The 14,426-nt window shown below is 51.8% G+C and overlaps 6 protein-coding genes across 6 annotated transcripts; 4 read left to right on the top strand and 2 right to left on the bottom strand.

Annotated features, from left to right (window-relative positions):
• Positions 1-827: 827 nt before the first annotated feature.
• On the top strand, positions 828-4,124 carry PV08_04123 (uncharacterized protein; the record flags this gene model as incomplete). The annotated part of the gene is made up of 1 exon (XM_016378472.1): positions 828-4,124. The coding sequence occupies one exon, from the start codon at positions 828-830 to the stop codon at positions 4,122-4,124; it is 3,297 nt and encodes a 1,098-aa protein (XP_016237149.1).
• A 1,208-nt stretch (positions 4,125-5,332) lies between these two features.
• PV08_04122 (uncharacterized protein) lies at positions 5,333-5,542 on the top strand (the record flags this gene model as incomplete). The annotated part of the gene is made up of 1 exon (XM_016378471.1): positions 5,333-5,542. The coding sequence occupies one exon, from the start codon at positions 5,333-5,335 to the stop codon at positions 5,540-5,542; it is 210 nt and encodes a 69-aa protein (XP_016237148.1).
• Positions 5,543-6,663: 1,121 nt separating this feature from the next.
• PV08_04121 (uncharacterized protein) lies at positions 6,664-8,096 on the bottom strand (the record flags this gene model as incomplete). The annotated part of the gene is made up of 2 exons (XM_016378470.1): positions 6,664-7,653; positions 7,707-8,096. 2 exons carry the CDS (start codon positions 8,094-8,096, stop codon positions 6,664-6,666), a joined length of 1,380 nt encoding a protein of 459 aa, XP_016237147.1.
• A 616-nt stretch (positions 8,097-8,712) lies between these two features.
• PV08_04120 (uncharacterized protein) lies at positions 8,713-9,024 on the top strand (the record flags this gene model as incomplete). Its single annotated transcript, XM_016378469.1, has 2 exons — positions 8,713-8,810; positions 8,859-9,024. The coding sequence occupies 2 exons, from the start codon at positions 8,713-8,715 to the stop codon at positions 9,022-9,024; spliced, it is 264 nt and encodes an 87-aa protein (XP_016237146.1).
• A 936-nt stretch (positions 9,025-9,960) lies between these two features.
• PV08_04119 (uncharacterized protein) lies at positions 9,961-12,101 on the top strand (the record flags this gene model as incomplete). Its single annotated transcript, XM_016378468.1, has 2 exons — positions 9,961-11,677; positions 11,764-12,101. The coding sequence occupies 2 exons, from the start codon at positions 9,961-9,963 to the stop codon at positions 12,099-12,101; spliced, it is 2,055 nt and encodes a 684-aa protein (XP_016237145.1).
• A 274-nt stretch (positions 12,102-12,375) lies between these two features.
• Positions 12,376-14,313, bottom strand: PV08_04118 (uncharacterized protein; the record flags this gene model as incomplete). Its single annotated transcript, XM_016378467.1, has 1 exon — positions 12,376-14,313. The coding sequence occupies one exon, from the start codon at positions 14,311-14,313 to the stop codon at positions 12,376-12,378; it is 1,938 nt and encodes a 645-aa protein (XP_016237144.1).
• Between the last annotated feature and the right edge of the window lie 113 nt (positions 14,314-14,426).

Genomic DNA, 14,426 nt, shown 5'->3' with positions numbered 1-14,426 from the left:
CACAATAAAGACCGAAAGACCGGGGACGTCGATGGATGCGATTGTCAAAAGCTCATGATGTTTGTTGTCTCGATGTTTAGACCGAAGAGCCAGTGACGCAAAGGCGCGGGCCTATCTCGTTTCATTTTGTTTGTCAAACAATGATCAAAGGCGGCCTAATAGTAACCACAAGTGACTTATAAGGTATTAGTTAACTTAGTTAACCACCTAGAGTTAGGTGCCCACCTACGTACCTAGGATAGTGGCACGGGCGCCTTGGGAATCCCTGCGTAGGCTGGCCCAGGCTAATGAGGCTACCTGACTAAGGACGCCGAGCGAGGCCGCCGGGTGCCTAGAGAGGCTCGCTTAGAATCTGCTCGACTCTCAGGGACGGAATAGGCTCAATAGGCGGAAACATGGACAAACTAGCAAGCCCATGTATGTTGATCATACAACACAAAGCGAGGGTATTCTAGTTAACGTACTACTCCCCACTGAACATACAGCCTGCTGATCCAGATCTCGAGGGACGAGTCAGCGTGACGCGCGCTCATGATGGTGGTGGCTGTGCACGGATCCAAATCTCCATCCGCCCAACATGTCATTAACCAAATTCAGTCCACGCGACCATGCATCATTGACAAGGTAAAAAGTAAATCAAACAACAGACATCTCCTCCGATATTCCTTCCATCATGTATGGTGGCTTCGTGTTTCTTCTGTACAGCTTCATGCAGTGCTAAGCTGCCGCCACCAGACGATCACCCTCGGCGGCCATGAGCTAGCGCACAAGGCGGTATTGGACTGCAGGACACACCATCTCCAGGGACAATCCTTTGCGAGGAAGCAATGTCCTTGAAAGCCGACAGGTCTGATGGCAGCCGACTCTCCCCAGAACCATGGAGGTCCTCGGATCCTTGGGGTCTAAAGCCGCCGAAGCCTGGCCCGCCACCGGGAGCTTATCCGCCGTCGCCAACCTCTGGAGATTCTCAGACCACATTACCTCAGTCGTTATCTGCTGCTGTTAGGGCCCGGAAGAGTGAGTATGTACGCAAGAGGTCGATGAAAATCAAGATTGGTAGTTGGAACGTCGCGTCGATTAGTGGTACGGAGAAGGACCTAGGCGCCTGGTTTGTCGGGGGTCATGGAGTGAGGGGTCTCTCCCAAGATTTGTCCGGCGAATCCCTTCATGGTGATCATGACGACGACGATGATTCTGACAGTGACGAGCAAATCGAGTCAATCGAATCTCAGGAAGCTCGCGTAAGGACGACGAAAAAGAAGACTACACTGCCGAAAAATGATGTGCCAGGCGAGTCCCACGATGATCAGATTGACCTATACGTTCTGGGCCTACAGGAGGTCCTTGATTTATCTTCTATGGCCGAAGCAATTCGGCCCTACACTGATCCCAATCCTGGCAAAAAGTGGAAACGAGCCTTGAAACGAGCTCTTCCTCGTGGTTATAAAAAAGTGGCAGAGGAGCAGCTTCTTGGGCTACTTCTCCTGATCTACGCCTCGCCCGAATTAGCCGAATCTCTCGGCTCAGTGAGCACAACGTCGGTCGGAACTGGGCTGATGGGTTATCTCGGTAATAAAGGTGCAGTCTCGGCTAGGCTCGTGGTGGCTGAGGCGACGCGGCTATGCTTTGTCAACTGCCATCTTGCTGCTGGAGCAGATCAGACCGCCTTGAACCGCCGGTTATGGGACACGACTCAGATTCTCAATCGCACTCGATTTACACCCGTCAACATAGAGGGAGAGGGCTCTGAGGGAGGAGAGGAAAAAATTGGCGACGAGGATCTCGCGTTCTGGTTCGGTGATTTGAACTATCGTCTAGATGACATTCCAGGGGAAGACGTCCGGAGGTTGTTATTACTACACACTCGAAACGAGTATGATCTGCAGAATGAGTCCAAGCGACGGATAGACAGCGAGTTAGGCTACGTCAAACCTCCTTCAGGCGACGAGCCGACTCAGCCGTCTACCCACTACGAGATAACTGATGCTGAGAGACCTGCATCAGCGAGTGACGCCGATCCTCCACTCGATCCCAAATCCGACCCGGCCTCACTTCATGTCACCATCCAGTCGCTGTTGGCACATGACCAGCTTAGGCTTCAACAGAAACTTCGGAAAGCCTTTCACGAAGGCTGGCGGGAAGGCGAAATTAACTTTCTGCCAACCTACAAATACGACGTGGGCAGCGTGGGCATGTTTGATTCGGGAGAAAAGAAGAGAAGCCCCAGCTGGTGCGACCGTATTCTGTATCGCACTCGTCACGACAAAGAGCTGTACGAGGAGAAGGCTAAACAGCTCGAAGAAGCTCGCAAGAAAGACGAATCCATGAAAGCTCGAGGCATCGACCAAGCCAATGCTGAGCAGGACGTCTTGTTTGACTATGATCCAGATACCGACGGTATGGCCTACGGCGACGATTATGACGAATACGACGAACGTGACGATGAATGCAATGATGCCGAATTGGTACGTACGCATGAAGACTATGGCGACATGATTGAGCTCAACAGCTACGTCTCGCACCAACGGGTATTATCTTCAGATCACAAGCCACTGGGAGCTGTCTTCACAGTGACTTACGATGCAGTCATACCTGAGCTAAAAGCTAAGGTATATCAAGAAGTGGCTCGAGAGTTTGACAAAGCCGAAAATGAAGGCCGCCCGGCGTTGACAGTGGTAGTTGACCACCACTCCGATGGACAAACATCGAATGCTGACGGTTCGGCAGACCTGAATGCCGTAAGCTTTGATGATGTCCGGTATGCTGTGAGAAAGAGAAGGGTAATCACTATTGCAAACACTGGACAGATCACAGCATCCTTCTCTTTTGCCGAGCGGCCTACGGGTTCAGGAAAGGAGACCTCCATCGCACCGCGATGGCTGGCAGTGAGGGCCGACCCTGAAATAATGCAACAGCCAGTTAAGGGGCCCCCTGACCCAAGAGGATCAATGAGCCTACTCCCCGGTGAAACCACGACCGTCGAATTGCTGGTCAACATCACTGAAGGCGAGTTAGTGAAAGCGCTGAACTGGGGACAGGAAGCACTCGAAGACGTATTGGTGCTTAGAATTGAAAATGGACGGGATCATTTCGTGCCTGTAAAAGGTAACTGGCTGCCGTCTGTCTACTTTCGTTATCTTGGCGAGTTGGTACAGGCGCCCGAGGGTGGCGCTCGTAAACTGCCGCTGCGAACATATTCTGGACATAATGATCAAGCTTTCGCCAGTCAGCATTCTGCCCCGAAGGAGCTATATGTTCTTACTGAGATCATCCCAGTATATGTCGAACGCTCGGTCGCAGAATGGGGGATGCTCCATGACGGGGACACTCCACCTTGGCAATACGAGAATGTAGGCATATACTGGCCGTTCCACAAGGAAACATGGACCTTCCACGAAGGTGATGAACGATCAGACATGCTAGCAGCTGTCCGCGAGGCGCTCGACACCGCAAGTCCTCTCGATGCTTGTCTCAATTCCGATCTGCCATGTATCGTCAGACTCGAAGTTTTGGCTGAGGTCTTGGTGTCGTTTCTCGCATCCTTACAGGACGGCATCATTCCTGCAGAGGTGTGGTCCGAGGTGGAAAGTCGCCTGTCGACCATGAAAAAAGGAAAGGTCGAGCCTCCCCCAGAAGAACTCCAAGATACGGTCATGGATCCTTTGTTGCATCATCCCATCCACAGCGTGTCCTTCACCTTCGTTACCTTCTTATTGACCCGACTGATCAGTGAGCTTGTACCCTGCGGTGCCCCAGTCGCTGATCCAATCGCACATCCGGCCTCTCCTGATCCTTCAAGACGCTCACGGGCATCAACCGTGTCTTCTGAGTCGGGCACAGAACCCTCGATATACTCTGAGGAAGCACCGGGCAAGAAAGGGTTGTTTTCTGCACTCCGCCGTAGACGGGCCCAGAGTATCTCCTCGGTCTCGGCCACTGGAACAGAGCAAGACACCGCAGAGCCTGAGCGACGAAGGAAGCTGATTGGTTCATTTGCCGATATATTCGCACCCATCGTCATTCGCTCGGAAAACGACGACAAACTCAAGGGAAAGGACAAAAAGGCCTTGGACGCTCGCAAGAAAAGATTGCTCGAGTCGTTCCTCGACACGAGGCAACCCTAGGAAGGCGGCCCTATCATCATTGACTGCGAAGCCGGAATTATCGAAGTTGCAACTCCTCGTGCACCAAGGAAATATCACTCCTTGGTCCGCAGGACTCGTACAATGTCTATAACAACACTACATCGCGGGAGGATATCTGCCAGGCGTACTGGACGACCATGGTATCCCGAACATAGCGTTTGACACTGGTGGTAGTAGACTAGATGCAGGACGTCCCTCAGTGGACAGTACGGCCCTATCCAAATAGACGTCACATAATAAAGTGAAATTCACAATGTACAATGTCGCTCGAAGTATGAGTAGGAGGTTGGTCGGTACAGGGCTACATCCGTGGAACAAGGACCCCATCATCAGGTACGGCAAGGCTGAGCAAGGCTGCGCGTTGTTGACGTCATATTTGCCGCAAGAATTCCATCCCTTCCGGCCACTCGTAGTAGTCAATATTGTTAGTTGTACGAAAGTCACTCACGCTTTTCTTCAAACTCTCGTTTTTGTCAGCGATCTTCGTTTCCATCTCTGCTGGAATGATCGATGTTTCAAGCCACCCAAGGAAAAACATCTGGCTCATCGTTAGACTCTACGCCAAAGTCCGCCGTCGATTCTATTCTTGGGTGGCTTAGTGGGAGAAAAAGCCAATTTGGAAAACCCATTCGGCCTGCCTGACCATCCATGGCGCCATCCGCGCCCTGTGCGCGATGTGCAATGCGCTGCGAAGGTGAGTGAGTGAGTGATATTTCGCATTTCGTTTTTTCTCGCTTTCTCGTACGACCACGCAACGCAGGGCGCGTGCCGGAGATGACGCCAACTCTACTTTGACATTTGTCTCTCTTGTGGACAGACTCTTTTGGGGCATCGGATCCCTCGATGCACTTTGGTCCTCCCTCGTGACATGGTAAAAAGTATACCAGGTACCTGCCCAGGTACCTTACGTGTAGGTATATATATGACCCCCGAAGTTGCACTCGCTTGTCGCTGTTCTCTTCCACCATACATACAAACGACAAAGATTTCCACTGGGCATTGTCTCAATTCGAGAGAGTCTCTCCCCCAAAACGTCACCACCACCACACCTGTCCAACCACCAATAAATCTCCACACTCTACGTTCTACCGCTTCGTGACAACAAACACTTTCAGGGAACGAGAACCGTTTCAGCCTCGAGAGACCTACGACAACACAAACATCAAAACCCCAATTAAATAAAAAAAATGCAATTCAAAAAGTACATCCCCGACTTCCTCCTGCCAACGGACGAGCCCGCGGCGCCGCCTAGGATCTACGACATCCCGCTGTCCCACAAGGCCCAGCCGGGCGCCGAGCAAGCCGTCGACGAGCACAGACGGAGCAGCGCCGGCTCTTCGGAACAAGGACAAGCACGCAGGACGAGTTGGCACCCCGGAATGATCTTCGGACGGTAAATGCTCTGTCCGGGGAGCTGCCGTCTTCCCATCTCATGTTCATGTTTTTGGCGTTGAGCCATGCCCGTCACGGAGGAGACAGAGTTGAAGGATCAAATCAGCCCAGTGTGTATTATATTGTACGATCACCACGAGCGAAAATGTACAAGAGGGAGAGAGGACACGGAACGACAATGGCATGCATGTAGCTGATGCATTGTGAGCGAGCATAGCGAACGACAAAATGGCGGGGGTGAGGGTGGCACTTTGATGATTCGATATTTAGGAGCGTTTTTTTGTGTGTCGACGATGTGTATATTGTTGGCCGCCCGAGGCAACATCTGTATATCTACCACCGCGGATATTTATGTTAATAGTGTAATAATTAATCCTCATCGAACATGATTGGTTTATGTTGAGAAAATACAAAACACGTCTTCTCCATCATGTCCATCGCTGCAAGGCATGATCCTCTCCTCTGCTCTACGTTTCGTGTATTGTTGAAAGATCGGTGAACTCCATTTCAATGTCGCATGCCAGGTTGCACGCACTCCTTAGGAAAACAACTAGAGGGCTGAAGAAACTCCCCGACATCGCGAGTGAGGGGTTTTTGCTTTTTCAATTGATACGATTTGAAAAAGAAGACAACTAAAAAGAAGCGCTGTAAATCAATACTAAACACTCGACTATTCATATACACAGATGCCGCATTTTCCTAGTGCCTGTGCTCCTGTGCCTCGCGCCCGGCGCCCTCGAGCTGTCATTCACGAAAGTCAAGAATTCTTCCTTCCTTTCGTCATGCCATCGTTGGAAAACTCACGCCGATGTCCATTTGATGAAGAAGACACACCATGACCACGTCCATGACCACCAGCGATAGAGACCGAGTGTCCATTGGGCCGAGAGCCTCGAGCACCGCAGCTAATATCGGTTGAAGCTCCATGAGCATAACCACGACCATAACCACGACCACGACCGCGGCCACGACCAAGCCAGGTCGAACGCCTATTCCGACCTTTTGGAGGAACCTGCTTTTTGCCTATCTCCTTATGAATGACCCCCCTGTCTATCTCACGCCCCAACTCCGCAACTCGATAATGCGGGACCGGATCCATTTCCTGCTCATCGCCCGTGAAAGGATCCTAACTTATCGTCTTTGAGTATGAGAAATTTCCAAAACCTCCGGGCGTGATGCTTCCCATCATACCGTGAGGCACTGGCGTGTGTGAAGCACCCGCCATACCGATGTTGCCTGTCTGAGGAGTCGACGGTGTTCCGTTGTGGTTGTAGAAGGTGGCACCATTCATGTTGGGAGCGCTCGGTCCACCTGTGGGCATTTGGGCGTTCAGGCCCCAAACTTGGAGCCGGTATTTGTCTTCTTCGATGGTTCCGTTGAAGATCTTCTCCTTCATCTTGAAATACACCTGCCCAGTAAGCAAGGAGTCTGAACCAGCCTGATGTGCTTGGCCGATCCGCGCAACTGCAAGTTCCTCGGCAATGTCTTGTAGTCCAGATTTGGTCATGATCCGTTGCACCATCATGGCTGCTTCTTGTGTCAGCGGTTGACCGCTATTCACCTGACCTCTAACCCCCGCATGCTTGAGCATGAATTTGATGTCGAAAAGCGACGGAAAGAACTTCTCGAGATACTTGTGGAACTGAGCCTCATCTTCAGGCAGTGGTTTGCAAATCATCAACTTCATAAGGTAACCGAAGTCGTAGCCCGAGTGAAAGGAAATCCAGTGAACGTCAGGATCGAGCACCAGACCAGAGCTGATCAGGAGGGACCCAAAATCTTCTGGTTCTATTCCGTGTTTGGCATGTTTGTCGAAATCGATTCCAGCTTTTGTAAGCATCTGTGTCGACTCTCGAGCATACATGTCTGTCTCCAAAGAGAATCTGAAGTTGAACTGCCAGGTGCAAGGTGTAGGGAGAAGGCTCGCGTGAAACTGTGATTTTGTTGCTCCAACTGCGTCGGGAGGTGGAAGACTGCCGTCGGGCTTGAATAGCGTAATTCCGAGCTGTATCATCTTCAACAAATCTACATTGCAGCGAAGTGTTTGATAGTGGTAGTCTGCTTTGGTAGTGAACTGGCCGATAGGTCTCGCAACGATGCCGGGGAATTCAGTGTCCTACAATAAAGTGTCAGTACCAGCTTTGAATCTCTCCCGAGAATGATGCGCACCATGGCAATATACGGATACGAGTCGACAAGTTGTCGGAGCGTAGCCATTTCTTCTTTCAGGTTGTGCTTCCAGACGTTGCGAATTCGCGCGTCGTCCTTGTTCTCTAGAGGAGCACCTAGGCCATCATAGTTTTGATGAGCTTGGACAGGCCCTCCTCTGGGGAAGCCCATTTGTCCCATCTGACCAGGCAAGACTCCTCCGTCCAGCATGTTGCGATCGAAGCCATTATTCAAATTCCCAGCTAAAGCGAACGGGCTTGCGCTTGATGAACCGGCTGCGCCGAAGGAGGGTGTCCCAAGATGGGTCGGAGGAGGAAGTGCGCCATGCTGGTGCGACTGGAGGTGATTCTGTTGGATGTGATACGGTTGGTTTCCATACCGAGGGGCCATGGTGGTTCAGCGAGGTTGTCGTGAGAGAAGACAAAGATCCGTGGTCATCGTGTGGAAGAAGACGATCGGGGGAGTTATATATTGTTTCACGTCGTCCCCATAAGAGTACGAACAAATCAATAAATCCTCAGCATTAAGACGGTAGCCTGCGCAAATCCATGGTAGATTCAATATGGAAAAAGTTAACTGTCGCAAAGGTCATAACACACTGTGAAGACGACTTTGCGGGACAAGTGTAATAAAGTTACATGCCCAAGTGGCTCTCGTTCTCTAAGTAAATTGTGCATGTCTGACACGGTTGTTCACTCATTATCCACCAGGATTAATGCCTGTCAGACCATCCTTGAAGAAGATTGACTGAGGTTACGGTGAACCATTGATCAGAGCTCTCGTACGGTCACTCATAGAGACCGATGGTGATATGCAGCCTTGGCATTCAAGCTCCAAATGCGTCTCATCATGCGATGGTACAATAGACATCTCCTGCAGCCAGACTTTCCAGCGCCAACGTCCGTCTTTACTACAGTGAGGAGGTAAATCTGTTGCGGCAGAATTAGCACAGCTGTAGTGTTCCTCTTACAATTCAGCCAGCCGAGGACGCCAACATCTACCGAAAATGGCACCTCCCACCAATCCCACCGGCTTCAACATGAAGACGTTCACAGATGCTGCCACAAGCCCACAATGGCGTGCAAAGGATCCCTGGGCAAAGAAGTATGGAACCTCTCGTCACTAGTGCAATTACATACTCACACTCTGCAGTGAAGCGTGGCGTTACACGGGCCCTTTCACCCGCTGGAATCGATTCAAGGGAGCGTTCCCTGGATTTGGCATTGCCGTCGTCGCATTTACCGGTTACGTTATCTTCGAGCAGCTGTTTCTGAAAGACTCGCATGGACATGCCGAAGCGCATGGTGAGAAGCATTGAGTCATGAGCCAAAAGCCCGAGTATTAATCTCAATACGCGACCACGACCAAGTGCTGGAGTGGGCCTACCGAGGACCGAGAATGGAAGACGTTGCTATGCTCACACAACGGACATTGTACATATAAGAGGTCTATCTTGTAAATACTGGACGGTACAACCAGAGAAAGGATATTGCCGAGGGTTGGAAGCTCTGAAGGATCATACGAAGATTGCAAGCCAACCAAAGAATGGGAGGAGGTTGGGGTCAGACCAGCGTACGACCTCACGAGTTAATCAGCCTGCATCTCAGAATCCTTTTGGAACTTCAGACTGCGCATATGGCGTTGATATGTCAGGCAGAGGCAGCCCGCGCACTTCTGCCGACGCACCGGGGAAGAATCCCGGCCGACCGGAATCATCTGGTTATGAGAAATAACATAAATAGATAAAAACAATCTCTACGGATACAAGGCATGCCAAATGTTTTTCGTGTCAACGACAATCTACTTTAACCCACAGGGTGAGAAGCATATCTGAGCGTTCACAAAGGGAGTCGCTATTATCATCGACTGGACCTCGCGGTAACCTGCTTCATCGGACAACGAGCCTTCGGACGCTTCGTCGTAGCCAGGACGTGGAGAGACACTAAACCCAAAAGAGCAAAATATGCCATGGCCTGGACTGTGCCCGATAAAGAGGAAGTCAACCACGAGGGCCGGCGAGTGGGAAGACGCTCCTCAAGGACCCTTATCTCGTTATCGCCCGCGAAAGAGGCATACATTGTCCAGTCTGCTGTGTTTCCGACATGGGAGGCATACGATTACCTTTTTGATCCTGAGGGGACGCCCTGCCCTCCCGCAGCATATATTAATGGCGATCGCCCAACTCAATTGCATGTTTGGCCTGTCCTTCAATTTGAGCTCCTTGTAAGTCTGTACATCACCGCCTCTGTGAAACATGGTTCTCGAACGAGTAAAGCAGCTGGCACAGCAAGTGTCCAACGCTGTCTCTCCCGCTCATCCGTTCGACCCTCTCTCTTCTCTGGAGATTGAGACTGCGACCTCGCTCCTACGCAAGGAGTACGGCAAGCTATACTACAATGCCGTCACATTGCTTGAGCCGCCCAAAGCTCAGATGCTCAAGTGGTTGGCGGATCCAAAGGGCACCCCTAAACCCCGCCGCATCGCCGATATTGTGGTCATTACGCCCGATGGCAAAATTTACGACGGCCATGTCGATTTGGAGGACCAGAAAGTTCTCAAATGGGAGCATACACCTAATGCCCAGCCTCTGATTACGACCGAGGATCTGAATGCTGTCGAAGCCGTTATGCGCAAAGATCCCGGAGTCATCGAGCAATGTGGTATTCTTGGAATTCCTCCCGAGGATATGCACAAGGTCTACTGCGACCCGTGGACCATTGGTTACGATGAACGATTTGGCAACGGTGTCAGACTTCAACAGGCACTCATGTACTACCGACCTCATATTGATGATTCCCAATACACATATCCTCTCGATTTCTGCCCAATTTACGACTCCAACAAGGGGCAAATCATCCATATCGACGTCCCCAAGGTTCGCAGGCCTCTCAGCAAGGCGCCTCCCAACAACTATCACGTAAAGTCCATTGAAGAGCTGGGTGGTTACAGGACCGACCTCAAGCCCATCAACATCACTCAGCCAGAAGGCGTCAGCTTCACTATCAATGGCCGCATCATCGAGTGGCAGAATTGGTCCATTCACGTCGGATTCAACTATAGAGAAGGTATCGTACTCAACAACATCACATACTTTGACAAAGTCGAGGGCAAAGCGCGCCCCGTCTTCTACAGATTATCACTTGCCGAGATGGTTGTCCCATATGGCAACCCCGAACACCCTCACCAACGCAAGCACGCTTTTGATCTCGGCGAGTACGGCGGCGGTTACATGACCAACCCACTTAGTCTGGGTTGCGATTGCAAAGGCAGCATCCACTACATGGACGCCGAGTTCGTCAACAGAGCTGGTGCGGCCATGACCATCAAGAACGCCATTTGCATCCACGAAGAAGATGCAGGCATTCTGTTCAAGCATAGCGACTTCCGCGACGATTTCCAGTCCACCATCGTCACAAGGGCCCGGAAACTGATCATTAGCCACATCTTCACTGCCGCCAACTACGAGTACTGCGTCTACTGGATCTTCCACCAGGACGGCACCGTCCAACTCGAGATCAAACTCACAGGTATCCTGAACACCTACGCCATGGCTCCCGGCGAGGACACCAAGGGCTGGGGAACAGAGGTGTACCCTGGTGTCAACGCTCACAACCACCAGCATCTGTTCTGTCTCCGCATTGACCCGAACATCGACGGCCCCAACAATACCGTCTTTCAAGTCGATGCGGCCCGAGGGCCAGGTGAAGTCGGCTCTGCGGAGAACTTCTACGGCAACGCCTTCTACGCGAAGAAGACCAAGTTCACCAACCCGATTGAGGCCATGTCTGACTACGACGGATCCACCTCGCGAACCTGGGAGATGTGCAACGAGAGCAAACTCAACCCCTACTCCCACAAACCGGTTTCCTATAAGCTGGTCAGCAGGGAGGTGCCGACGCTGCTTCCCCGGGAAGGCGGCCTGGTTTGGAAACGTGCAGGTTTCGCCCGCCATGCCGTGCACGTTACGAAGTGTAAGTTTTCTCCGACTCCCGGTTTTCATCTTCTCTCCATGAGGTTTAATCGTTCACTCAAATGCTGACTCTGTACCTTCCTATAGATGCCGACGACCAAATCCACCCCGCTGGTCGTCACGTTCCCCAGACATCCGGCGAGCCGTCCATGGGTCTACCACAATGGATCAACGCCAACCCGAGTGAGAAGATCGACAACGAGGACATCGTGCTCTGGCACACGTTCGGCATCACGCATTTCCCTTCGCCGGAGGATTACCCCGTCATGCCTGCAGAGCCGATGACCTTGCTTCTTCGACCGCGAAACTTCTTCGTCCGGAATCCAGCGCTCGATGTGCCTCCCAGCTACGCCAGGACGACTACCCAGGTCCTGGCTGGCAAGACAGGCTGTGGGTGCTCGGACAAGGCCAGCGTTGCCGTCTGAACAAATTGAAAATTAGTAATTCGATGATGCGAAAACGGCGATGAGATGTTGGACGGCGATCATGTCTTGATGACTTTTTAGCGACAAATTGAACCGGTGATATGTGTTGTGTCTTATCGTAGTGGTATGCAACATACACCGTTTCTCCAACAAAGGAGTATGCAGATACCTCTATGTCTAGTTTACATTAAAGTAAATTTTTATTTCTTTTAACATTCTAAGATTTCTTTACGTCAACTCGTGCATTGCGACTCATCATCGATCGCGTCCTGGATCATGACCACGTCTCTTGTTTATATCGTCCTCCCCTCTCCAGTCTCGCCAGGTACTTCTCTGCATCCTCGTGGCTTTCAATTGGATCTTCAACCTCGTCGTCTGAGGCTGGATGTTCAGTATGCTCGTTCGACGGCTTTTCAGAGCGTCTCTTCTGCGCCTGTTCAGTAAGCGCATCGACCAACGCCTGTCTGACGGCTTTCGGCATCTGGCCAGAGGAGCCGCAGACGATGACGGCGGAATGCCGCTCGCGCAGGTATTCCCAGACGAGACTACTGCGCTCCCGGATCCTGTCTTGGATGTAGATTTTTCCTTTCTGGTCTCTCGAGAACGCAGTGACGACTTCCAGTCCTGTTTCGTCGTGCTCGGACGAGGACAGCAGCGACGGCCACTCGTCACGGAAGAAGAAGTCTGCCTTCTCACTGCGGCAGCCAAACACCAGTGCCGACTTTCCTGCAACGGGACGTCGTGCGGCTTTTTCGTAGATGAGCGCACGTAGAGGCGCGATGCCGGTCCCGGCGCCAATGAGGAGGTGGCGGGTCCCGGCCATGTCTGATGCCTTTGAGAAGCGACCTTCTGTTTTAAGCGAGACCGGCAGCTTGGTGCCGACGGGTAGTTGTGCCAGGTACCGCGTGCACACGCCTTCGCGAATCCGCTTGATGACGGTCCTGTACTTGACGATCGCGATCAGCAGCTCGAATACGGTAGAGCCGTCGTCCAGGTGCTTTAGTCTGCCGCCGCTCGCGATGCTGAATTGGCGTGGGCGCATGGCTGGGAAGATGTTCGTCACTTCTTCCCACGGAAGCTGGACAGAGTCGAATTCTTGGAGGATCTCGAGGATGCTTCGTCTCGGACGGGTGGCGTAGTCGTAGTATTCGTCCAGATATTGAGGATCAGTGAACTCAACCAGCCGTTCCTTGTGCATGCTGTCGCTAGTGTAGTTTGCTATTGCTGCGAAGAACGACCGTCGTGGTATGGCATTGATGTCCAAATGCTCGGTCAAAAGTGTTCGGAGAGTGAGACCCCTACGCCTGTAAATCGGGTTCGTTGCGAAGTGGGTAGGAGTAGAGGTCGATGATGCGCTTGTTGAGATGAAATGGATTGGATTGTCTGCAACATCCTGCCAATTCATGCGCTCAATGAGGAATGTGACGTCTTTGGGCATGTTTTGGGGCAGTATGGCGATGGCATCGCCTGGTGCGTAATCAACTGTTTGAGGAGTCTTTAAAACCATGAATCGCACGTCCTGAAAGTGATCAAGTGGCGTGACACGCTCGTTCTTTATCAGCGTCGCTTCGAGAAGCTGGGAAGCCGAGGGTTTGTGGGCTTGACTTTGCACATCCGACAAATCGGGTGATCCATCGTCGGTGCTGGTATGGCTCTGTTTCAACCGCCATTTGCTGGGTAGAGGAACGTCGTTCGCGATAGGTGTTTGGCCTTCAGGCAGTGGGAATCTCGTCAGGACGGTTTGTCTGAATTGCTCGAGCCAAGCAAGGACAGCACCATCAGTACCTTCATCACCTTGCTCGTCCGCCTCGCAAGACTCACTCAACGGGACTGCCCCAAGCTGTCCGAGTCGCTTTTCTAGTTTCCGAGCCGCGAAGTTGAATTTCGGGTATGAACTGTCTCCAAGGCCAACTAGACCATATTGTATGCCTGCGAGAGTGGTGGGCGGAAGCTTCTTGCGTAGGAGGCTGGTCCAAAACTTCCGAGCATTCTCGGGAAAGTCACCCTGTCCAGTGGTGGCGACAACGAAGACCGTGAGCATGTAGGAATGGAGATCACCGTATACAACATCGTCCAGACCTACGACCTCTGTATCGAACCTCAGTCGCTGGAGGCACCGGCTGACTTCTTCAGCAAAATCTTGAGATGTGCCGGTTTCGGTGCCGTAGAGGATGATCACCGACCTACGGTGGTCGGTACTATTTGGCTGCATTACTGGAGCTGGCTTCGTAGGCGCTCATCGTAGGGCAATGTCCATTCTCTTAAGCATCTATATTTTGCGTCTCAATGCCAGAGTACGCTTCAAGCAGATATGAACAGTGTCTA

The sequence above is a fragment of the Exophiala spinifera genome (genome assembly GCF_000836115.1).
Source record: "Exophiala spinifera strain CBS 89968 unplaced genomic scaffold supercont1.3, whole genome shotgun sequence".
NCBI lineage: Eukaryota > Fungi > Ascomycota > Eurotiomycetes > Chaetothyriales > Herpotrichiellaceae > Exophiala > Exophiala spinifera.
The sequence above is the reverse complement of the archived record's forward strand: the minus strand, read 5'-3'. Positions and strand labels throughout refer to the sequence as shown.